General features: G+C 43.3%; 1 protein-coding gene and 1 non-coding gene across 2 annotated transcripts; both read right to left on the bottom strand.

The window, feature by feature from the left end:
- Nucleotides 1-1,722: 1,722 nt before the first annotated feature.
- Nucleotides 1,723-26,327, bottom strand: LOC102878168 (phosphoserine aminotransferase). Its single transcript, XM_006918456.3, has 9 exons — nt 26,165-26,327; nt 22,837-22,897; nt 21,841-21,910; nt 19,299-19,504; nt 18,342-18,514; nt 16,655-16,824; nt 9,981-10,109; nt 3,470-3,607; nt 1,723-2,831 (listed from the first exon to the last, which is right to left on the bottom strand). Exons 1-9 carry the CDS (start codon nt 26,222-26,224, stop codon nt 2,726-2,728), a joined length of 1,113 nt encoding a protein of 370 aa, XP_006918518.1. The 5' UTR covers nt 26,225-26,327; the 3' UTR covers nt 1,723-2,725.
- On the bottom strand, nt 7,346-7,485 carry LOC112485164. Its single transcript, XR_003048365.1, has one exon. It is a non-coding gene; the product is annotated as a small nucleolar RNA SNORA57 (small nucleolar RNA).
- Nucleotides 26,328-26,397: the final 70 nt, after the last annotated feature.

Raw genomic sequence — 26,397 nt, 5'->3', positions numbered from 1 at the left:
AAAGAAGTACAAATTGGATGATCTGAAGGAACACGAGGATGCTATACTCAGAGATTCCTCAAGGCACTTACTTGTCTATCTCCCCTGCTGGTCATCTTAATGGAAAGACCAGCTGGTTCTGGCTCCTGCAGCCTGCTGACCAAGGAGCCTCCTAATCTCCCCTCCCACCCCTCTCTACATGGTCAGCAAACTGGCATCAGTTCATTCACTTGAGACATACTACGGTCAAGGTTTTCACTCGATGAGTGTCTTCGGCAGCAATCTGTGTCCAAACAACGGGAACTACCCTTTGTACTTGGACAAATGCAGTTGCTGACCACTTTCCAAAAGATTTCAGATTCATAAGGATAAGTCTGGGAGCCCTCCAAGATTTTAAATTTTCTCATTCAACCAGTCCTATCTGATCATTTTAGTGGAAAATAAGTTTGTATTGTATACTAAGCTTTTGAAAATTTAAAAAAATCCATATATGTGAGATTATCCCTCTTTATTCCAGGCAGTTTGCAAAATTCTGGAAGACCAACATGACCAGTCTAAAACTTTTCATTCATTAAACAGACAATTGTTAAGCATCTCCTCAGGGCAAGGCAGGATGGCAGGTGATGGAGCTGAAGAAGGCAGACATGCAGGTATCTCAGTAAATAACAGAAGGAAGGTACTGGGATGGGATAAATGGGTTACCCTTGTAACAACAAAGGAAGAGCATTGTTTCAATAGAGGAGACACAAACAAGGTCAGGAGGTTGGGAAGCATCTTGAAGGAAAGCTGATCATGCCAAGTCGGGGCAGGACCTCCAGGCTTATGTCATAGCATGGGCAAATGCACGCCGCATTTTAAGAACTATAAACATACAGAGGCCAGGCCAGATGCTAGAAAGCTGTGACTGCCGAGCTAAGAAGCCTGGGATTTGTTATGTATCAAGGAGGAGCACAAGGAGAATTGTCAGTCCAACTGGCTGTACTAAAATGGGTGGGTGGGAGGAGATAAGGCTGCCGAAATAATCTCCTGAGGGTCAAAAACAGAGTGGGCCATGGCCATGGAAGTGAGATCTGAGGAACTTCGGGCTGGTACAAACCATAGGGACTTGCAGTCGTCACATGAAAGGATGAAGAAGACGACACTGGCTCTATTATATGTGACCACTTTCTTGGATTCCATGAACTGGCTGGCTTTTGCTATTTAAACATTTATTGTGGTTATTACCTACATCCTACATTGAGCCCTTGTGAATTCTTAAACACCCCTGAGATAAATGGGGGAGTTATTGCAAATCCTCTTTTATAGGTGAGAAAACGAAGACCATAAGGCTTAGCCCTGACCAGGGGAACCCAAATAACCAACCCGACTGGTGCAGAACTGGGATGAGAATTCAGTACAGTTCTCATTACACAATCTAAAGAAACATGACGATTGCTCAAAACCATCCTATTGGCACTATTTCTGGCCTGAGTAGGAGAGAGTTCATGGAAATTTACACTGAGAGCTGTGCTGGAAGTTGGTTTTGCTGATAATATTCACTCCAAAAGCCAACAGAAAGCTACCACAGTATGCCGAACCATTTAAAAAAAAAAAAAACATGAACGCACAGCACTCGTCTTACATCTTTAAACTAAATTATATTACTCTTATAGAATGCTATTTTTAGACTCAAGTTTTCCCATCATAAAGTTTAAAAAAGAACAATCTGTGTAAAAAGCAGGTAAAGAAATTCACTTACAAAGGTTTATTTAGATGCTTTACGACTTTAATGTCCTTCACGTATTCAACATAAAATACTGACATTGAATGAACAATAGGGGAAAAGATGCTTTAATAAGAATATTCCAGAACTCACAGCATCACTCTAGTCAAACACTGTAATGAGAACAGTCAAGTGAACAAACGATAAGGGAGTTTAACAGAGATTTTTAGTTTAACGGCATAACTGAAAAATAAAGAACAAACCTACAAGCCAAGCTTCTCTTTTACCCACTAAAAGGAAAATAAATCAAGGAACTTCAAAATCTTGTGAAGTGGCTTTAAGAGGGAGGAGGGGAGAGGCGAGACAGAACCATATTTCTCAAAAGTCTCTACATACATCATCAAGAACCACGTTATTAGAAATATAAATGCATAGAGATATAAACTATTTGGTATTAAAAACAGGCCTTGCTATGTAAACACATAGTGTGTCACTTTTATCTCTTTATGAAAATAACAGTATAAAGAAGGATTTCCAGTTTGTGTTTTAGCCTGGAACTCCTAAACACTCACCACATGGTCAACGTTAACCTGAATTAACAGCTGTGGAACTCAGGACACCCCACTGCTGTCATTTTGGAAAGGATCAAGATTCAGCACCCAGTGGCCCGCACCCACCCTCCATGCTGTGTGTTTGGGCATCTCCAGAAACAATTAACTGCACTTTAAGTCAGTCCACAGGCAAGTATGAATACTGAGATCTAGCTAGAAAAAGTAGCAGCAAAGATAACATAAGCTGGAATTGTTAGAAAAGCTAAAGGAAGATTTTTAAAATGCTTCCAGTTCAAGTCAAAATTAAGGTGTCTGTTAAGTCACAGCAGCTTTGCAGAGCTGTGGATGTTTTGCTGTTATCTGAGAAAAAAAGAATCTATAATAAGCATGTTCTTTAAGAAAAATATCAAGTTTAAGTTTTTGAAGCCATTGCTAAGCTACTTTAAATTTTGTACATTATTCAGAGGCAGAGTATATATTGGTTAGAATGTGCTCATAACTGATGCATCTCCAAAAACTTCTTCATGAAGGTCGCCAGCTCCTGAACATCCTCGATCGTGACGGCATTATACAGGGAGGCCCGGATGCCTCCCACAGATCTAGAAAGACCAAAGGATGCCACCATTAACATAAGCATCTAATTCAGCATCAAGACCACCCTCTCTCCAGTCACCCCACAGGTGGCTAGGTGTTCAGATATCTAATCATTAGAAAATTCTCCCTAATACAGTGAAAGTCCATCATGCTCTCACACATAACCTAGATGAACTCAACTATTCCAGGAGCCTGCGGTGCAGGGAGCTGGTATAACCACTGCAGGGTAGGTCTCTTGCCTCTCATGTGGAGGACATATTTTTCATAGAGCATGCAGGATTAACTATTCTAGCTGATGCTCCTCTGAAAAACAGTGATCTGTTCTGACACCAAAGAGGTTTGTACCAGCCTCACCAGAGATGGGATGGCAACCGCTGTGCTTTAAGAGCAATTTAAGTGATTTTCAAGGGTAATTTTGACAAAAGCCCCTGGAAGATATGGCTTCACCATGCTCTCAGCGAGGGAATCGTGCTAAGGGCTCTATAAGCAACAAGAGGAAGGACTAACCCTGTAACAACTGATTTTCCCAACAAGTTAGAATAACTGCTACTCCAAGCTGGGCAGGCTCCAAGATCTGTTTCGTTCTGCATTTGAAAACCTAAACCCATTCTCTGACAAGTTCCTGGACTGGATATGTACTCACCTATGACCTTTCAAGGAGATCATATTGAGTTCCAGAGCTTTATCGAGAAATCTTTTTTCTAAAGCATCGTCTCCTTTGGCATTGCCAATGCGGAATGGAATATTCATCTTGCTTCTATTCTGGGGCTCCACTGGACATCTGAAAAACATGTTTACTATTCCAGTGACTTTTCTGAAATGTGCAACTGCCATTAACAAATCAACAGAAAAAAAAGTTAAACATTTTCTAAATGGAAATAGGAAATGAAAAAAAGACCTGCCTAGGACATTTATAATTTACTTAGGGAGACCCCTGTTACATATGAAACAGGGAGTTAGCATTCTCTTATGTGACTTGTACTTAACTTGCACAAGCCTGTTTCCTCATTTGAATATTGAGAATAATAATACCCCCATTTCAGACTAGTTGAGACAGTTTCAGTGGTTCGACAGCTACACAACAGTGAGTGACTCTTTCTCTACAAGTCCACAGAGAAAAAAATATTGGTCCTAATCGTGGCTGCAAGACTTAAAAATAATGTGCAGCAGCTTTCAATGCACTTGTCACACTGTATTATCCTAAGCCGTGTGACCATGAGTAAGTTACTAATCTCTCTGTTGTGCCTCACTTTCTTTATCTGCTGAATAGTGGGAAGTATAATGGAATCTATCTCATAAGGTTGATGTGAATGAAGATTAAGTGTATTTATAGGGAATTTTTGTGGCATATTTTTAAATGGTCACAAATTCTCTGCAGCCCTGCCAGCAATAAATGGGGTCTAGTTCATCACATCTTTTGAATCTGAGCTGGCCTTGTGACTTGCTTTGACCAAGAGATTACAGCTAAAGTGATGCTGTACTACTTCCAAGCTTAGGCCTCAAGGGTCACGTAGCTTCTATATCTGCCCTCTTAAAACACTGCTGCTGCCACATAAGTAAGCCTGAGCTAGCCCTGCTGGAAATAAATAGCCCAGCCAACAGCTAGCATCACTACCAGACATGTGAGTGAGACCATTTTTAAAAAACCACTGGCTTCAGGTGAATTACCAGATGACTTCCGTTGAATAAGTGGTCCCAAGTGAGAGCAGCAGAACCACCCAGCTGAGCCTGGCTCAACCTACTGACCCAAAGAATCACAAGCAAAGAAAATGGTTGTCATATTGAGTCACTGTCTTGGGGTATTCTATGATGCAAGAATAGATAACTATCACACTTTAAAACAGTGTCTGGAACAGAGTAAATGTGATATGAGTATCTGCTAAATTCAATAAATTCATCTTTTTATTCCTAGCACCTTGCACAGGGCTTACACAGACTCTCAGAAATGATGAGTGAACTTTTTATCTAGGAATGGATAGGGATTTGACTCTAGTTTCTGATTTGTAAAATAAGCAGCCAAAATTATTTTCCACTGACAACCAAAAGAGACAAATGGAAGAGCAAATGACATGCTACTCTGGAATAAGAGAAAAATATGTAATGATCCTCTTTCTCCATTTTCAAGCACATCCTGTCTTAGTCTTACACTTCTACAGAGTGGGAGTCGTTAAAATTAAACAGCAAATAAAAGCAGCGTGAGGAAGCCCCCATTAAAAGTTACGCTTTTCCCTGAGGGCACATACATAATTCCTGTTAAAGTTAATAGGAGTCAAGTGCACACCTACAGGCAGAAGAGACGTGAGAAGGGAAACCAAATAAGGGAAACCAAAAATCTCATAGCTGGCTGGCTTTGAGCTTGAATTCTGGGCGCCTCCCCTTTTTATGAGGTGGTAAGTATCATGGTGGATATTTAAATTAAAAATTCAGTGGATACCATCTTTTTATATTCTGCTGCCTCAGGCTCCCAAACTGAGCATCCAATTATAGAGGTGGAGAGGCAAAAAAGCACAGTTAATTTAAGGGGGAAAAAAAAACTAACAGCGGAAAGAATGAAGAATCCGTATTTATAGTGAACCCCCCGCCCTATTTACCTATCCATTGTGAGAGTCGATGAATCACGACACAAAAGCTAGAAATTAAAGATTAAATTGGCACACAACAAATACTTAAACAGTGCCCAAGAGTATCTCTGGTATGAGACTGAAGGGAAGGAAAAAAAAAAGAAGAGTAAAAGGAATTAACTGCTCCCACTCTAGTGAGATGGCTGAGTAGGGAATTAAAATTCCATGTGAGAAGTGCTGTAACAGCAAAGGGCTGTGGAAGCAAATCCGAACAGGGAATTCTGCCTGAGAGAAGGCTGAAAGGAGTCACAGAAGGGGACATGAGAGTTGTTAGTTAGGACAGGAGATGAAAAATGAACATTGTGACAGAGAACTTGCATCTGCAAAGGCATGGGGACCCCGGCAGGCTCTCTGATGCAGCTGGTGTTGGGTTTCTGGCCACGGTAGGGCCTGGACGGTGAAGGGCCTGCAGATACGCTCTGCTGGAAACTGGATGGGATCCTTGAGCAATTAGAAGCAATCAGAGTTTTTGGAAGAGAGAAAATGGAAACCTGAATTTTTTTCCCCACTCCACATGAAGGTAGGTGGTAAGAAAGGTGACCTCAAGTCTGAATATGAACACTATCATTTGGACATTTTTATAATAGTAAAGATAATATCTAATATATATTAAGCACTGTGTCAGGAATGTATTAAGTGCTTTCCACAGTAAACACAAATAATATTTAGAGCTAACTCTTTTCTTTTTCATTTGTCTTAAGGTAGCTTTTGATAGCTCCCTTAATCTCATTGTTAACCCATTCATTGTTTAGTAGCATGTTATTTAGTCTCCATGTGTTTGTGTATTTTTCAGGTCTTTTTTGGTCATGGATGTCTAGTTTCATACCATTGTGGTCAGAAAAGATGCTTGATATGATTTCAATCCTCTTAAATTTATTGAGACTTGTTTTGTGGCCTAACGTGGCCTATCTTGGATGGAGCTAACTCTTTAAGGAATGCTCCCTATGTGCCAAGCGCTGTTTCTAGTTCTTTATACAACTAACCAGCACAAGAGCCCATGTTCTTAACCCTTGTATTACATACTCTTTATTCGCATGCATTTTTCACATAATCCTCATGACAGTCATAAGAAGTACATACTATTACTACATCCATTGTACAGATGAGGAAACTGAATTTAGAGCAGCTGGGTCATTTGCCCAAGTTCACGTGCTAGTAGCAAAGCAGGGCTTCTAAGCCCAAGATGCTATACTGCTTACGTGAGCTCATCTTGGGGTCAACCAGTGCTGTGTGGGTGTTTGGGCTATGGAATGAACACAGGGATTTCTACAGTTGTCTTATCTAGTCTCTGAGTTCTCTGCCAGGGTCAGTGGCAGAACTGGTGCAATCGCCAGCCAACCACCCAGAACTGTGTTCAGAAAGGGGATGCTTTACGACTCAGGGGGCAAGGAACAGGGGACAAGAACTAGAAGCAAAGGTGGTGGCGAATGGCATCATCTAATTCTAGATTACTTGGTATTCTTCTTTAAAGTGTCTCACCTCCCTTTGGGGCCATATTCCCATAGTTCGAAAGTAAAGAATTTCCTGAAAACCCAAGTGAGTACAAAGACAACCAATGAGTACCCAGCTGCAAACACTAAAGAGAGAGGGAGTGAAAGTCTGCTCTTGACTCTGGTAACAAGGTCCCACAGGAATGTCATGAGCTAGGATGACATTTTCTGGGCAAGTGGCCCATGGGGTGGATGGAAATTCCCAGAAAGAGGTTAATTCTGAAGAAGATGCAAGTTCTGGGTCAAGGCTGTTCATAGTAAATGAGTTTCGGGTGGGAAGATGATTAGATTCCCCACAAGAAGACCCGCCTGCCACACTGGCTTCAGAAATGCCAGATTGGGTGTTTGCAGTTAAAGAACCTTGGGGGAAAAGAATTCAGGGGATTCCTAGAGTTCCTTCTATGCTTTTTCTCCCCCCATGTAGAATTGGTGGACTGGAAGCCACCAGCACTGAAGACATGACATGGAGAGGGGCGGAGGCCTGTCCCTCTGCCTCCCTACATTACAGGAACCGGGACCAAAGCCCGATCCCCACCAAGAAGAGGAGGGTCCTCTATGCGTTTTTAAAATGTGTTTCTAAGGCCCTGGATTTTTCCCAGGGGCATCATCATTCCTTCTGTCCTTCAATTTTGTGCCTACACATTTCCTGAGAAATATTTAGAGCCAAAAACTAATAGAAAAACTAGTCTCCCCACCACAATAGCCGCCAAGTGCTTTCACTCATATTTAGGTTCTGAGCACTCTTTGGGAATCAGGAAAGATGACTTTTGTCTTCTGCGTATCCCCAGAGCCTAAAACAAGGCTAGTCCAGAGTCAGTCAGTACTCAAGAGGATGGATGGATGGATAAATCAACAAGTGGATTACATGTCCTCAGCCCTTCCCACAGACTTTCCTTCCAATCTCAGCACAAGCCATCTCTCCAGGGAGCATACATTCTGCTCCCCAAGCACACTGTACTTTCTTCCCTCCGTGTCTTTGTGGGGGCCACTCTCAACCTTCCTAAAAATTCTTCCCTCTTCTCTGCCCAACTATACTCTCGCCCAAGGTTCGAGCTCATTCAAAAGCCCTCCCCTCACCTCCAGCTAAAGCAGTAGCTTCCTGCTCCAAGCTCGTGCTTCATTATTTAGCCCTTGGCTACGAACTCCTTGGACCATCTACTGCTAATCGTGCATTTTAAAATGGCTCCAGTGGGGTACCTTGGCCTGCGCATGTACATATCAGGGTCTAGGGAGGAAGATTCCCCAGCACCAAGCCCCCAGCCTGCACTTGCCTCTGCTATACAGAACCACAGAGCAAACAGAAATGCAGTGTGCACCTCCTTCCTCCAGATCACATGTGGGAGAAGAGTTCAAAGGCCAAGGCATCTAGCCAAGCTGAACTCTCCTCTGGGACTGGACTGGAGGGTCAGTGCAGGACTAGAACTCACAGGGGGAGGCATCAAGCCCTTTAAGGGCAGAGGTGGCAAGAGCATGCTGCTTTATCCTAGTTGTCCAAAAAAGTATAACCAAGCAGGGTCGGGCCTGGTTAATACCTGGATGGGAGACTACCTAGGAAGACCAGGTACTGTAGGCATAAAAACTAAAAATAAAAAAAGTATATCCACCATCCCCAACCCATGGGTGGTTATGGAGGGAGGTGTGTTATATGTTAGGACAGAGACGTTATTTTGTCTGTCCTATATGGCCCACTGAATTCTCAAAGAGAGTACAAATTTCCATGTTACTATCAGCCATACATTTCTGTTAAAACAGACTAAACCTCAAACAGTAATGGCCACTAAGAACAGAGTTCTAGCTCGGTAAAGGAGAAGTATTTATGTATATGTACATATATACATACCCATACACATGTGTGCATGTACACAAACACACAGGATAAAGTCTGGTCCTCATACATCTGTCCCCATCCTGAAGGACAGGAAAAGCAAATGAAGACATCATCTGCTAAGCTTTTCGTTTATCAGGCACTGTACTAGATACTTCACATCTAGCATTTTGGTGAGAGGTCTGTTGTAGGGGGTTGAATGGTAGTCTCTGAAAAGGTATATCCATATTCTAAACCCAAGAACCTGTGAATGTGACCTATTTGGAAAAAGGGTCTTTGCGGATGCAATTAAGCTAAGGTCTATCTAGATGGGATAGATCATCCTGGATTATCTGGGCAGTCTCTAAATCCAGTGATCTGCCCTTGGAAAAGAAGACACACAAAAAAGGAGGAGGCCATGTGAAGACAGAGGCAGAGACTGGGGTGATGCAGCCACAAGCCAAAGAATGCCTGGAGCCACTAGAAGCTGGACAAGACTGAAATAGATTTGACTCTGGAGTCTCTGGAGGAAGCAAAGCCTTGCTAACACCTTGATTTCGACTGTCTGGCCTCCAGAATGAGGAGAATCAATTTCTGTTATTTTAAGCCATCCAGTTTGTTTGCAATACTTTGTTCCAGCAGTCCAAGGAGACCAATATAAGGTCTATAAGTTTTCTGTACCACTCACAGAAGCTGCTCCAGTGCTCAATACATTCATGAATTACTTAGTCACAAGAATGTTTAACTAGCAGTCAACTCATCCATTCACAGACTGCAGACTGGGGATGGGGTTGGTAATAAGGGAATCAGTGAACTTTCCTAAAAGGGTAAATTAGCATGGAGGGGGCCAGGGTGGGTGTTTACACCAAGGGTCTCCAGCACAGCCTCTAGGTAAAGTTGAGAACTTTACCTAGCCCAAGTACATTTTGTTTTTGTTTTTGTTTTAAACCCAGGACGCATACAGAGGAAGCAGGAGGCAGTGGGAGAAGGGGTCTGCCCGAGGTGAAATGAGAATCTTCCCCAGGGTGATGTCTTTAGTATAAGAAATGTCACCACCCACGAGGACACGGGCCTACAGCAGGGAATTCCTGGGGTGGGAATACAGGATCACCCTGCTAACCAGCACTTCGGTGTCTCAGAGAAAGGTGAATGCATCATTTGCCTTTTAAAAGGATCAGGCATAGACACATTTTTGAATTCACAAGAGGCAAAATGTGAAAAAAAAATCCATCGACTTACATATAGAATCCTTGAGAATTATTGATGATGTCATAAATCATCTGCGATTTGATGGAGCTAAGCTTCTCCATGGCCGCTGCACCGCCATTGTTCTTAATCCACTCCAGGACCAAGCCCACGACGTAGATGCTGAAATAAAGATTAAAGCAAAAAAAAAATCCACTTAGTTCAGCTTTGCAAAACTGGAAAGATTCAAGCCAACTGTTAAGTTGCACAAAAACAGACTTAAATATGTCATTAGACACAGACAAGATGAGAGGGGGCCACGTGGAGACCAAGGACAAGAGCATGTTACGGAGCAGGAATTGGGATCGACCCAGTGCCAGGCCCCTGAGGGCCATTCAGAAAGGAAGTTTCACTAAACTTCTCACAGGATATCATATCAGTCCCTACCTGTCCAGCCTAAGCCCTAATACAAACTTCACAACACCTGGAACACACTTCCCTCCCCCTATACCTGCTGACATCTGGTCCCCACTACAAGCATCTGCAGATCCCCTGACCTCACCCCCACCCAGTTACAGTTAGCCCTTTACTTCCTGAACTACCAGAGCCCTCTGCCCATACTTCCCACAGTTTTTACCGTTCACTTTATATTTCTACGTGTCCTAGTCTTAGAAGGCTGAGAGCACGTGGTATTCAGCTTTTCCACCCCCGCTGCCCTGACACAGGGCCCTCCACCTGGCAGGAGGCAGTGTGGCAGGACCCCTACCCAGACGAACTAGAGCCTTCCCTGGAATTCTCTGAATTGGGAGTGAGGAGAAAGAGGCAGACATGTGTGTTGGCGAAACTGTGAGATACGAGGAAAGAGCCCAGGGAACACTTGAAGGTAGCTCATCTGAAAATATGAAGCCGGCATTTCAACAGAGAAAGTAAGGATCAGAAAAAGAACAGATGGGGTAGAATTTGTGTCCCTGGTTCAAGAGGTCCGGCTGTATCTCGGTCCCTCCTGCAGCTTGGCACTATTTCTTTCTGAGCCAAATATTTTAATTCTCTGTCACCTGTGAGACCTCAGGGCTCTTGTGGGGACTGCTGGAGACAGGTTGGACGAGGTGCTTGACGCAGGGCCAGGCGTGTGGCAGGTGGGCCACATCAGTGGCGGTTAGTATAGTATCTTTACTATTAATTGCTCAAAACTAAGCCAGAAACACCTGATGCTGAAGAGTAGTGGGTGGTTTCCCCAGTGACTTTCTGAAAGCCTCCCTTTGAGACACTCTAATAGCCAGAGGCTTGTCCCAGGGAAGCCCAAGACACTGACTAGCTCATTTACTGTCTCACCTGACTGGTAGAGGACCCTGGAGTTTCTACCCCCAGAAGGTAGCAGAAGCTAAGGATGGGTGCCCAGCGGGCACTGGGCAAAGCAGCCAGCACCCAGAACCAGGTGGCAGCCTCTTCAGAAGCTTCCCCAGCCTAGCTCTCCAGACAGCCCTGGGAGGAATGAGAAACAGCAGCTAGCTGCAGAAAAGGGAAGAGAGATCAGAACAGAAAACAGCCCTTGAGTAAATATAGCCTCGGGTATATATATATCTCTGGGCGAAGACTGAGACAATCAGAGGGGAAAAGGAGAAAGAAATGAGAAAGCAACAAATATTACGGAGGTCCACTTTGGGCAAGGTATTCTGCTAGTTGCTCTCTCTTTTATTGATCACAGTAATCCTGAGGTCAGAGCCACCATTATCCCATTTCACAGATGAGGAAACTGAGGCTCAGAGCTTAACTTGGCAAAAGTCACCCAGAAAAGGGCCGGTAAGGCCAGAATTCCAACCCTGATCAGTCTGACTCTAAAGCCCAAGTTATTTTTACCAGTAACACAAGCCTCAGGTTTCCCTGGTCCTCCAGGGCCCTCAACCACCATCTCACCTGCTAGTCGGGTAGCCGGGCTGGCACCAAGTGTCACAAACACAGCTGCCAAGTCCAACTGCTACACAGGCATCACAGCACATATGGGCATGTGTGGACATGTGTGCATTTCAGATGCAACGCTGCCTTCCAACTACTCTATTCTTTAAGATACCATCTAACCCCAAACTGCTCACTCCCCACAAACCACAGAAACACACCCTGCCACAACAAGAACCAAGAAAAACCACCATCATGCCTGTTCACCAACAGTACTTTTCAGAGGTCATGCTTTGCTTTTGTACCTGCAGTTCTGTTATCCCAGGGTTCCCAAGTTGCTCTTTCAATAACCAAAATCAAAGCTGCAGCAAGGACCCAGGCCAGGTCCATAGTCCCACCAAGACCTCAGCAATAACACGCTCCCCTCTCAGATGCTGTCAGGCTCAGGCTCACTGCCCATGCTCTCTGGCTAATCTGAATGCCATCTGACCAGGGAGAGTCATGAGAAAGCTCGTCCATTTTACATGTTGTCTGGAGCCAGCACCCTTAGCTTAGGTGCATATGAAGCCTCACCAAGAGGCAGAGGGCTGTCCTAGGGACCAGAAGTCATCCTTGGCATGGAAGGACATCTGGTCCCTGTGACTCTACTGTGGTTTCCAGTTCATTAGTAACTCATGCTTCTACCCCCATACAATCCAAAATCTTCAAAATACAGGGCCCTAAAATGCTTAGGCAGCTTTGCAACTTGGTCTCAGTTCTCTCCACTCTCAGTGTACTGCAACACTTTTAAATGATTTATGCGTTCACTTCTAAAATGCCACCTGTAAACACCAGACATAGGTTTACCATCTAAGCCTGGCTATTAAATAACTAAGTAAATCACAGCATATCCATTCTATGGTATACCGTACAGCGATTCAAAGGGGAAAAAGGGCAGGCATTTGAGCGGATACAACAGTGTTCATAGTTTTTTGTTGAGTGGAAAAAAGGAATTCACAGAACAGTGTGTATGGGAAAGTGCCATTTGCATAATTAAATATATGGCTTTATACATTTGCATATGCCCAGTTAAGGGTCTGTTAGGATACACAGCAAGCAATTAACAGTGGTAACCCCAGCAGGCTCTAAAACCTTTGCTAAGAGCATGTGTTATTCTTTTAAGTTTTTTAAAATACCAAATACACTCTTTACACTAGGGCTTAGAAAAGCATACAGGAAAGTCCCCAAAAACTCTCCTTGGCTGTTCTGAAGATTCTAACTGCGCTTCTGGAGTTGATGGTGAACAAGGCTAAGCCCGCTGGGAAAGCCTATCCTGACACTGCGATAAGAAAGGTGGCCTGGATTAGTAGGGTTATTTTGTTTGTTATTAGTTAGTCTACCTCAAACTACAGCTAAAATGAATTTATACTTACATGTTCACTTAGTAATAGTAAGTAAAAACTTTAATGGGGTTGGAGAAAAGTTTAGACATCTTTTTGCTTATCCATTAACTGAGCTTAATATGTTCTACTAAAGGGTTAAACAGAATGGCCAAGTGTCCTTTATTCCACTCCAATTCATTGCTCAGAGTTACAGGCAAGTATTTGAAGGCCAGTTTTCCAGCACAGCTCAAACAAACTTCCCAGGGCCTATAGTCATTTGGCTCTGATTTTTAAAAAGGCTTCTTTTCAAACTTGGGACCTTTTCAAGGAATTCTATGTGATACAAAGTTCCAGAGTGTTCCGAGTGCCTTATCAGTTTACATTCAAGGATTGAGGAGGATGTTTTGCACAAATCTGCACGTCTATATGGAGCTCATTCTCACTGGGGTGAGCTACAATTTTCTAACACTGATTGTTTAAGTACTGCAAATGAACTCTACCTTTTTCAAGTCATAGATTCAGGGTGTAATTGCTCAATCACACAGACTTTTACTTTGTTCCTTTTCTCTTCTTTTGGGGTAAAAGAAAGCAAAGCAACTTCCAGGTGTTCTCCTGGAATAGAACACATTGATCCCAGTCTCTTTCATCGTCTACATTTACATGATTCTAATCAAATATTAACAATCCTGTCCTGGGGTGGCATCAATTATCACTATATTATCACTATTCGGATCTGTCTAGGGAAGAAACTTAGCCCTTTTTCTGCCCTTTTCTGTGGTTCAGCCTGTTCCCTCAGGCAAGAAAGTTCTGGGGAGAAAGTTCATTCCCCCCCACCCCCACCACTTCCTGTTACCCTCCATCCAGCTAACCAGCTAACCCGGCTGGTCAAAGCCAGGTCAAGGACTGGGGCCTAAGGCTAGAAAGTGATCCTATAAAAAAGTTACTGTTCTACAACTTCCTGTGTCTTCAGGTCTGACTCCAGAAGACGCTTTCATCTCCCAGTGAACAGACTGGCCCCCTTTCTCACTGTTCCTGATGATTTTTCACCCTAATATTAACAAACAGCATATGAACATATTCATTACATTTTTAAAAAATCTGTTTTTCTGATCCTGTCTGATCTTGGAAGCTAAGTAGGGTCGGGCCTCGTTAGTACTTGGATGGGACACCACCTAGGAAGACCAGGTGCTATAGGCGTAAAAAATAAAAAAATAAGGGATTGTAAGCTGACAAGGTCCTTTCAATCTGTGAGGTCAATCAAGGGTTGCCTTGCCTTCAAAAAAAAAAAAAATAAAATAATAATAATAATAATAATAATAATAAAATCTGTTTCTTGGTAACTCTTAGAGAAGGTGCCAGATTTGTGACAGCTCCCCGTGCTCCTCCGGTTGTACTCTAATCAGAACTGGCCAGCCTTTAGGCCACATTTCAGGGATGGGGCTCTCTCTGCCTCCTTCTCCCTTCCCAAAGCCAGTGGTGGCGTTTGCCTTGCCCTGAAAGGACCCACCTGACTCAGAGCCAGGCCTTGGCTCCACCTTCTATCAAGTAAGTCAGCCACCTCCTGCCACTTTGCAGCCTGGCACCTAAGCCCCTTCCCCAGGGGCCATGCATTTGAGGGTCCCCAACTGTGCGTGCCTTCTCCACCCAGCATGCCTAGTTCTCATTTCCCAGTTAGCCAGAGAGCACTATTTCTCCACTGCCTAAAACCCTAGAGGTAAGCGATAGATTCAGCACCACCCCCACATACCTCCCTATTCCTAATAGGCATTTCAGAAACACTTTTAACCCTAGTGAAACACAGTGGGGCTTACACGTGACCAGGAGAGTTAGCCCAGAATACCCCATTCCCTGAGGAAAGTGGGGGACACAAAATGAGCTGCTCTGCCTCAGGTGAGCTATGTGGAAAACCAGCAGAGATTCCATGAGAATCGAAACTTTGAAAAAACTTTTCTTTCCTATGGCAAATTATGTGGAAGAAATTTTCTACAGGCAGCATTGAGTGGGGAGACCTCTAACAAAGTCCCAACCCAGACGGAACAGATGCCTGCACTAGCCCCAGCCCCCTTTTAAGAGAACGTCTAGCCATTGTGGAAAAATCCAGGAGTTTAAGAGCTGGACTCCAACAGCCATCTACTCTCCTAAGGCAGTATCCTTCAAACACAGATACATACTGATACTTCTGCTTGTGAAGAGCATTAAAGTACAGGGTGTACACATTCAGACTCTGGAGCCAGGATACCTTGGTTCAAATCCCAGCTATGCCACTTCCTAGAAGTATGGCCTCTGCTTGCTTCTTCACTTGCAAAATAAGAAGAGTACTAAGAGTACCTACCTCCTAGGGTGCATAGGAGGTTAATGGGTCATATACATAAGGTATAGCTGCCCTGGAAACATAAATCCATCAACTCTAGCTCTTCTCTCCACTGCTAAGGCTCTGGGATAACAAAAACAACAATGATAATAATATAGCAGTTAACATTTATGAAACACCAAGTGCCATGTACATTAATGAAACACCAAGTGCCATGTACATTAAATATAATACATATCAACTCATTTAATCCTCACGGCAACCCGGTAAGGAGGGTACTATTATTACTTCTGAAAGAATCTGCTGCAGAAAGGTTAAGCCAGCGGTCCGCAACCTTTCTGTGACCAAGGACTGGTGCTTCTATGAGAATCTGATGCCTGACGATCTGAGGTGGAACTGAGGTGGTGATGCCAGCACTGGGGAGCGGCTGCAAATACAGATGGAGCTTTGCTAGCTTGCCTGCCACTCACCTCCTGCTGTGCGACCCAGTCTGTGACCTAGGGAATGGGGACTCCTGGGTTAAGCAACTTGCCTGAGGTCATACAGCTAGTGAGCAGTAAAATCTCTCAGGCAGATGTTAAATCCTAGGCATCACAAAGATTTTGCTAAACCATCTGAGTCTGGGAGTTAAATGACTGCATGCAAGACAGTTTTGCTCTCCCTGAAAGGGCTACAACGCAGCCTCTCTCACTTGGCTAATGGGAAGTCAGGCTCACAGGACCTGCAGATTGGGTGAAAAACTAGGAAGGAGTTTGTTCCAAGCCAGTATGTTTGCTCCCAAGCAGCTGGCTTCCTACAGGCCAGGCAGGGAAAGACAAGAACAAAGGGGAGGCCCAGCCTTTGAAAAGTTTTTCTCGAAATTTGCACTGTTTGTTTGAGATGCAGCTATAGCACTTCACCTACAGAGAGCTTCTGAGTTAATGGTGAACCACCAAGGCTACCAAGATCAAATAAAAACACGCCCCTGCCCCAAAAAAGGGCTAGAAGACTGATCGACAGTACAGAGGGTAACGAGAGAGACATGAGCTGGACGGAGAACCCTGATAGGATCTCTAGGCTATCAGGTCATGGGTTCATGGAAACACGCTCTACTAGAAAGTCACATCTGCTCCGACGGGAAAGAAATCCCCTTAATTGGTCCATGAGCCACACCCCGGAGTTACCTGAAACAGGGAGGTGTGTTGTACAAGGAGTTATTCCCAGCCTGCACTTTGTACTCCAGGACCGAGGGGCACTCTCTGAGGGCGAACCCCAGCAGGTCATCACGGATGATCACCACCGTGACCCCCGCAGAGCCAACGTTCTTCTGCGCACCAGCAAAAATCACACCAAACTGAAAACAAGAAAAACATGCCATTTTAGGTGTACCTGGTCATTTTTCATAAATGTATTTCAACTTCCCAACTTCTTTCCAAAGCACAATTTTATGAGGAAGTAACTATTCTATTCCTATTTGAAATGCATTTCTTTCTCTAAAAAAGTCTCCATCTGAGACAGCAAAATCAATACTCGTGAGTTCAAAGGCCTGTAGATTATGTGTCTGCCTGGTCCTTCTTCAATTTAAGGGGCTAGCCCACACCTACCACCGCAAATACCTTATACATATTCATATTCACTCTGCATACTTCCTTTCTATATCCAAGCTGGTTTTTAAAATAGGGAGGCTAACTGCCCTTGGTAACCAAAAGAAACAGAATTTTTAATCCATTTATATTTGTATAAAGGGACAATCAGAAGAATGCGGAGAAATAATAAGACAAGCTGCCTGAGAGAAGTAATTTTAGAAAACAGATGTTTAAAGATACATAGGAAACTTTGCCTTGTAAGATATAGAACCCTCTCCCACGTTTCCCCATGAACACTTTAGGAAAATGAAGTGGCATCTCAAGTGGGAATGGATACAACCTGGCCTGCAGGAGTGTTTTATAGTTGATATTGTTTAGAATTGCTAGTACATGGTGACTGATAATACAAACCAGGCCATAACTAAAAGATAGTATATTCATATAATGGAATATTATTATGCAATTTTATAAAGGAATGAAGTTCTGACATGTGCTGCTGCATGAATAAACCTTAAGGACATTATGCTTAGTGAATAAGCCAGACACAAAAGGACAAATATTGCCTGATTACACTTATAAGAGGTAACTAGAGTTGTCATGTTCACAGAGGCAGAAAGTAGAATGGTAGTTTTCAGGGGCTGGGGAGGGAGGACTGGGAGTGAGTGTTTAATGGGTACAGAGTGTCAGTGTGGGAAAATCAAAAGTTCTGGAGAAGGATGGTGGTGATGACTGCACAACAGGGTGAAATGTATTTAATGCGACTGAAGTGTACACTTACAAATGGGTAAAATGGTAAATTTTATGTTTTATGTTTACCATCATTTTTCTTAAAAGCAGCCTACCATTTAGTTTGTTTTAAATTATTCAGATAATACACCCCCTTGCTGCGTGCCCCTGGTGCACTACTACCACTGCCCGCCTTGGTGTGCTACCCACAAAGTCTATGTGTCCTGTCAATGCTCTTGGAGATAAAGAGGTATGAGGCAAGGTGGGCTTCCTTCATTGGCCCCCTGAGCTTGAATAATCTGCATCTTCCCTTGAAGACAGCAAGCCACTCCCAAAGTATTGACCAAAAAATATCCTAAGAGCCAGTCTCAAAGGTAGATAAATTCCCCAAGGACCCAACTGTGTCCCTGTGAGGCACTCGTTAACACAGGACCAAGACTGTCAAGACTAACGTTCTCACAGCCAACAATGTCAGCCTCTCCTGCTCCAGTATATGTTTAAATGCCCTAAAGAATCCAAGACGCTGGGGTCCCCCCACCCAGCCTCTTTTGCACTCTACCTTGGAAACGTCCACTGGCTTAGATAGGAAGTTCGAGGACATGTCACAAACCAGCACTGCCCCCTTGACATCAGGGATAAAGTCAAACTCCACACCATGCACGGTCTCGTTAGCACAGTAATACACATAGGAGGCATCCGGGCTGAGGGTCCAGGTGCTCGGGTCTGGAATTTCTATCACAGAAAACAAGTTGGAGACGCCACACTTTTACTCCCCTCTTTCCTTATGTGGACGAGAGTCAACCAGGAATAACAACCCTCCCCTAGCAGTGAAACACTGATTCCGAAGTATTCACAAGGGAAAGCACCCTATCCACCTCACATTATAATCACCACCACCATCCTGAAAGGATGATCAATCTCACCCTGCTTAATCTTTAAGAATGGTGGAGTATGTATTTGGGTTTTTTCTTGTCATCCTATGTCTACTGATGGTCCGATAGTTTCCTCTTGGGGCTCCAGCCTCCCCCATTCTCAGCTCATTTGGTTCCAGTGATGCCAATTTCACCCATAGCCCCAAAGGCAGAATGCGACTTGGGCACAGTCACATGACTGATTTGGAATGGGACACATGAGACTGTTATTGGGGCATCTGAGCAAAGGCACTGAACCTTGGGGAGAATACGAGGTCAGAAGAGGCTGTAGCCAACTTCTAAAAATGAAGGAACAGCTTTCCTGACTGCAGACCCTCCTGGAGCTAGTGTTGGGGCCCGCGATGAAGCCATACCTAAAGCCAAACCAGCCCCAGGCTTTTCAGCTCAGTGAGTTTAATACTTTTTCTGCAGCAGCCAGTTAGTAGTCTTACCTAGTACAGGCATCCAGTCTAAATGGCATCAAAGGAACTACTGACAAGGAGAGGAAAGAATTAAAACCGTAGATTGCTTTGGGAAAGGGAAACCTGAGGAGGGAGGGGGCCCTGGTCAGCACTTCACTGTCCAGTTCAGCTCCCAGCACTCACTTGTGTAACTCCCAAGTTTAGGATGGACGATATTCACAGTCCCAAACTTCTTGGCTTCTTCTGCAGCTTTAGCTGACCAAGCTCCTGTCACCACATAGTCAGCACACCGTCCTGCCTTCAGGCCAATCAGGTTTAAGGGGACAGCACTGAACTGGCCAGACCCACCTCCTTGTACAAAAATCACCTTGTAGTTGTCTGGAACAGCTCTGGGCAGAAGCACAGGAGATAGTTAATAGAGACTCACAGGGTCAAAGATGGAGAATGAGTGATGCTTTACCAGCGCTCTACTTTGGGTGGGTATACTCTAAGAACCGGGAAAGTCCCACTACCACTTTGCCTTCCCCAACCTAGTCATTTATCTATACAGTCCTCGGACAACTATTTACTGGCCCTGTGGTGCAGCCTATGGTTACTGTTTGGAAAGATGCTAGTAACACCCTGCTGCTCCTTTAGAGTATCATCCCGCTGCCATTCTCAGTCCATATGGTTCTAGGATAGTCAACCCCAGCTCCAGGGGATGAGCAGCACATGACCCAAGCTGGCCAATGGGGTTTGGTTCTGAGACCTTTGATCAAACTTTTGGGAAAGAGAAGTTGTTTCTATTGAGGGGGAAAAAAATGAACTTGTAGGAAATAATCCTGCAGCCAATGGTGGCCATCTGATGAAGATGCCACATAAAAGGCAGAGCTAGGAGATGGAGAAAAAGCCCTTCCTGACATCATCTGAGCTCCTACATCACCCCTGCACTCTTTCATTATGCGAGGTAACATTCCTTTGTTGGGTTAAACCATGAGTTGGACTTCTCTTCTGTTCCTTGCCACCAAAAATCCTGAAAGTATCTATGTGCTGCTCACGCTATGAACCAAGTGGACACTGGAGAAGGATCTTTGATCATGTTTTAGTCTTAGTCACATAATCAGGTACCCAATACACACTGAGATTAAGAGTGAAATTTTTTGACTCCAGCATGGAAAATTAAGATTATGGCTGAAATGACTATAGGCAGTAGGATAAGGCCAGCCCCAGAGGGACTAGTCTATGGAACCTAAATCCAAGCCTTTGAGCAAGGACAGAACTTGGGAACAGGCAGACAGAAGGCAGATGGCCGGGGACAGAGCTCCAGCACAGAGGCGTAAGTACCAAAGGCCAAGTCTACATGAGAGGGTCTTGGGAAATAAGTAATGTACAAATATCTGGGTCTGAGCATGGTGTCTGCCCAAACCATGCTCAGTAGGATAGCAAAGTACACAGGAAGGCTCTACCCATGAGGTTTTCAGCAAGTGGGAGGACTGAGAGCCCAAGGCTGGCTTCGAAGGTTATGTTATTCAGATGTAAGGCAGTTAACAAGACCAAGAACTGAATGGAAGGGCGCTGGACAGAAGCTTAGGTTCAGGGGTACAAGGTAGAAACTTGGTCAGGAGACAAAGGGATAGGCCCACAAATTGAACTGGGAGTCCAGTCTGAAGAGGCTCACAGCCATGTGGGTCAAATGCCACATAGGGCCAAGGTTCCAAATGCCTCCTCCATGGAGGACATGATTGTTCTGTAAACATGACATGCGACCCAGCAAGCAGATGTGGCATCTGCAGCCAAGCAGCTGATCACCGGTTATGAGCACTCACATGACAACAGGCCTCCACATCTCCTCATAGAAATGGCACCAAGCCCACCCCATCTGAAGCATTTATCAAGGCAATTTAAAAGCAAAGTAATGAAATGCTCAATATCATTCCAATTTTGTTGATGAAAGACTGCATGGATGGACCCTAAAACATTAACAATGATTACTCCTCACTGGTAGGATTATAGATAATTCTAGTTTAATTTGTTTGTTTTTTTCTAAACTTTCTACGCTAGTCTTGTGAGCAGGAAAAAAATGGTTTTCAAGGTTACCGTATTCTTATGTTTATGTAAATGTATTATAAAATCTCTCCTTTAAACAGCAATCTATTTAAGAACAAGGTTTCCTCTAGACAAGAAAAGCAGTGCAGATAATCTAGGTCTTCATTTGAGCAGCAGTTCCCCAAGTTCAGAACTCTAAAAATGACCCAAGGAGCCTGTTAAAAATAAAGTTTCTACAGAGATTCTAACTCAGCAGGTCTGGGTAGAGCCCTGCACTTGAATTTTTTAATATCCCTCCCCACTAGATAATTCTGACAGGTAGTAGGAGGCTCATACTTCCAGAATCAGTGAACCAGATTATGGTTAATTATGCTGTCAAAGATGACCATTTCTTTGGCACTTAAATCCCTTTTAGGCCAGCTGAACTTGAACTTCCACAGTGCTGGAAAATCCTTCCTAGATATAATGATTTCAAATCCTTGGAAACACCACATAAAATAAAAACACACAAATGCAGGATGGGGAACAAGTAAAAAAGCATTATGTACTAATTTAGTGAATTTGGGGAATCTTAATAAGATTATTTTTAATTATGAAATATTCTAAACAGTAGAGTATAGAAAGTAATACAACAGACAGCCAGGTATATATCTTATTGAACAAAAGTAATGCAGTTTGGTCTTTAAAATTTTAAACTTACAGCAATTCCCGCACAAGATTCTCTGTCTTGTTAAGAATCTTAGCAAAATCTGATGACCTGTGGCTCATTTCTGTAGAAGGAAAGATAAACAAAAAAAGTTCCACTTCAAAATCAAATGAACACAAGTAACTTCAGAAGTAATGACAAAATTTGCAAGTAATATAAGTGGCAATTTTAGTTATTTTGCATTCAAATTATGGGCCAAAGCTCACTTTGTTTAGGGAAAAATCCAAATTAATTTTGAAACTGCAAAAATTATAGGCTTATGGTCAAAGCAGAATCATTTTTCAAGTGGCACAGTTTGAGTCTCTGTGATGTCTTACCGTCTTTCTTACAAACATGGGTCTGTGTGCAATGACTGGCCTTTGGAACAACAGTACTAAATTCTATGCTACACTGTTATTTCACATAAACCTAAGTACATGTCCAAACTCACAGGAACACTATTAAATAGCCATGAGCTTACAGTTAAACCTATGGTCTCTTAATACTATACAGCCATTGGAACTACCAAAAAAGAAAAAGAAAATTAAATAAAAGAAAGTAAATTTTAGAACTCAAAGGTCTTTTCGCTAGAAATACAAGGGAGAGAAACTTAATGAAATTATTAATGGGCAAGACTTCCATAAAAAGCTTGTGTACTTTTAAACTTTTAATAAGTTCACTTTTAAGTGTAGTAAAAACTAAAATGAATATGAAGCAATATTATGTTTTGAACACAGCATGTAAATGTGCAGTAAGAATCTTCTCATCTCAGATCCTATGAATAGCAAAACCAATTATGAAATGCTAAGTTGAAATGTATGAACCCTTCACCAGCATTTATGTTATGTCAATTTCAAGACTGCTTCCAACAAAAATGTAATAGACATTATTAAAATTTAAAAACACATCTATAAAGGCCTATAGGAAGACTGTAGAAATTCTAGGCTTGATGCACTTAAATTAGTTCTCTGTGAAACTTGGACATTCACAGAATCCAAAAGCAAATCTTACCAAGAACACTAATCCCAACACCTTTGTAGTCTAGTAATTCTTTTTGGATCTCTAACAATACCTAGAAAAAAGAAAAGAAAATAGGTGATTTGAATATTCTGTGTACAATTCTCCCTCTGGACACACAAACCTGGGGAGGGGCAGGGGAAGGGGTCCACAGACCAAAGCCAGGTGAGGTCTGGAAGCTTCTTACCCCATCCACAGCCAATCCCCTTCCTCCCACCATTTTCACAGAGCCCAGATGCAATTTTGCAATTTACACACAAATTGAGTGTGAAATTACCAACCATGACTGATGCTAGGATGGTTTTTCTAAAGGCATGAATTTCCTTAGATATAAACATTCATTTGCATTTAAAAGAAAATGATCAAGTATACAATTTTTCTGATGATGACTCAACTGTCAAAATAAAACCTCTGGAAAAAACCTGGAAAATGTTCCCTCCATGACATCTGCCATTCTCTTAAAGCAAAGCACAAAATGCATGAAGTCCTGGGTTCTGAGAACAACAAAAACATCAGGCCTAAATTAAACAGATAACTCGATTTTTCATATTTTTATCTAAGGTGCTTGACTGGGACAGGTAGGGTAGACATAAATTATGAAGCACCTGCCATGAATTAAAACTCCTGAGGACTAATTTACTGATCTTTGATCCCAACAACTGAGCCAGGAAGGTGATATTCTTATCCCTAATTTGCAGATGAGGAATCTCAGTTGAAGTTCCTGAGGGTGACTTAGCCATATGCCCTGGGTCAGCCATTTGGCCCATCTTATAGAATCACTGCAGTCCCATAACCACTTCATCCCTTACAGGGTAAGCAGGACTCAGTTTAGGGCCAATCCCAAAGTCAGGAAATGGAGAGGGGAGGAGTGTGAGGGCTGTATCTAAAGTAGCTCACTAGGGAGGAGACCCATTGTTTTTCTTCCCTAAGGGCAAGTAAAATGCAAATAAGTATAAACTAAAAAGAAAAACCCCTATTTTTTTTAAAGATAGCAAGCCTTAATTAGAGATTCAAAATGAAGTATTTATGAGCGACAAAACATAACCCAGGGGCAAGAGGGGAGAAAGAGGGTGTGGGGGAAGGCATGTTGAAACAAGATTGGCAAAATGTCCATAGTTCTTCAATCTCAGAGATAGGTCCATGGATTACATTATATTATTCCTTCTCTGCTTTTGTGTATGTGAGAACTGTCGCAAAAAGAGAAAGAAAAACTTCAGAAATGTGCACAAAACAGGTGATAAGTCCTCTGTAGAAGCATCCTGCCATCAGAGATGTTTTCCGAAGATATAGGCTAAGGAGGAGATCAAAAAACAACCTAAACTGGATTGTGACTTGTCTAAGGAAACAATATTTGAAAAATAAAAAACTAAACAAAGATTCCCTTGACAAGGGGGTTCAAGAATCTGTCATTGTTTTGCAAACTCTGGATCCTTATTAGCACTGTCTGATCAAATAAACTTTAGTGAATCCTTCCTTTTATTAAATAGAAACATTCATCAATGATAGAATCATCTTTAAATTTAAGATTATATTTCTCTTATAAACAGCATTCCTTGAAAAGATATCTCTATAAGTTTATATCCAAAAATCATTACAAAGTTTTAAGTTTCCACCCAAAAAGCACCGCCCTCTAATCCAGTGGGGTTTATTTTTTGCAAACTACAGAATGCTTTTGCGGGTCACAACTAATTTTTTAAATGAAAATGAAAACATTAGAACAGAATAGAATGTAAATTGTATGTGTCATAGTTAATTAGGCTATTTCATAAAGCTTTTGTTTTAAACAATTACATGCAAGTACTCAGTCATTTTGTAAAATATATTTTTCACTAAGATTAGTCAAGGTTTGAAAAGCTTTGCTAATCTCCATAATTCAATTAAATCAAGACACATACAAAGCAACATCTGTCTCCCCTATCCTATTAGAGGGCATATCTGAGGGCAAAAATCCTCCCAGGAAAATAAATAATAAATAAATAATTGTATTACTGATGACAACTGCCATTATAATAAATGCATAAAAAATTATACAGGGAACAAATAATCTGAATCCAAAAGACAAAGAGAGAAAAATAGTGAGGAGGGTACAGGAAACATTTACACAACTCTAGCAGAAAAATCTCACCTAAAACTGGAATATCGAGAAAAAATAAGTCCTGTTCTCCCGGCCACTGTGAGTGCTACCCCTAGAAAAGTAAGCTGCCCTTTTCCTTCTAAAATCGTAAGATTTCCCGTTCTTACAACAACACAGAGAAGACTCTGTTCTAGGGAGATTTCTACCCTGTTCAACAATGGATAATTGTAAAGTACTTGGCTGTGCCCCATGTTGCTACAACATATTATCAGAGTCATCCCGGTTAGAAAGATAAAAATCTAACAGCAGGGGCAACAGATCGTCAATGCTTCAAGGTACATCAGAGACTTTGCCTTCTTCACAGCGGGGGATGTAGGGGAGGAAAAGAGCTGGAACCTGGCTGGGGGTTGGGAAGGCAAGGAGTGGGTGCCACTTGCAAGGTCTGGTTAGAGCTCGGGGGAGAATTCAATCATTCATTTGCTCCAGAATTTGTGAACTGACTGGGCTAGCAGCCCAGTGCCTACCAGAGTACGACTATTTGAATGCTTTGGGGACAAAGCCAGTTAAAAAACTGGATTGAACGCATGAAACACTGTGAAGAAAAAGACTACGGAAGAGTAGATTTTGTGGGTAACGAGGGAAGCTGGACTGGAAAGCTTTCAAATTCACGTTTCTGAAAAACAATGTTCCCAACTGTTGGCTCGAACTAAACGCTGTTTACCGGGGGCCATGAGTGGGCCTCCAGTTTGCAATCCCTTCCAGCTAACGCGATCCCCATTCACCATTCATTCAGTGTCCATTCATGCATCCACTCAATACTGCCTGGCTCGCGCCATTGCCGGGGGAGGGCAACGCAGAATGAGAGCTTTTTCTTTTCCTCTGAGCCCACGCCCTGGCCCGAAGGAAGAATCGCAGGGAGTCTTCAGGTGCATAGCACCGGCGGGCCAGCACGCCCCGGCGGGCCGAATCGTGCACGCACCGGAGCAGCTGCACAGGCATGCCTCGCCGAGCTTCCTCTCCCAAGTGCAGTCTTCCAGAAGCCCACGTGCGAGCGATCCTGAACTGGGCGTGCACGCTTGTGCAGAACGTTTGGGGGGCTCAGGGACGTGGAGTGGAGATCTCAGCGCCTGGGGCAGAGATGCACGGCCACCGCGCAGGGCGCACAGCTACCCGCGCAGAAACGCGCAGCCACCCGCGCTTGTGCTCCCGCCCGGGATGCACCCTCCGCGCACGCTCGCGGGGACTTACCGACCGCGGCAGCTTGGCGGGCCCCGGCCCGAAGTTGACCACCTGCCTCGGGGCATCCATTGTGCGAGGGTGCGGACAGCAAGTCAACAGGAGACAACCGAACGCGTGGGCAGCGCGAGTCTGTCCGCGACGCCGACTCTCTCCCTTCTTCCAACGCGGAGCCGACGCCCCCATTGGCCCGCGCTGTCTCAGGCCCTGCACTGATTGGTTTGTGCAATAGGGCTCGCATCTCC

The sequence above is a fragment of the Pteropus alecto genome, unplaced genomic scaffold (assembly GCF_000325575.1).
Source record: "Pteropus alecto unplaced genomic scaffold, ASM32557v1 scaffold95, whole genome shotgun sequence".
NCBI lineage: Eukaryota > Metazoa > Chordata > Mammalia > Chiroptera > Pteropodidae > Pteropus > Pteropus alecto.
Note: the sequence above shows the minus strand (reverse complement) of the source record. Positions and strands in the feature narration are given on the sequence as shown.

Coding starts and splice junctions, on each gene's coding strand:
- LOC102878168 (XM_006918456.3), bottom strand. CDS start 26,224: ATGGATGCCCCGAGGCAGGTGGTCAACTTCGGGCCGGGGCCCGCCAAG. Junction 21,911..22,836: donor TGTTGGGATTAGTGTTCTTG/GTAAGATTTGCT, acceptor TTCCTTCTACAG/AAATGAGCCACAGGTCATCA. Junction 2,832..3,469: donor ATCTCCTTGAAAGGTCATAG/GTGAGTACATAT, acceptor TGGTCTTTCTAG/ATCTGTGGGAGGCATCCGGG.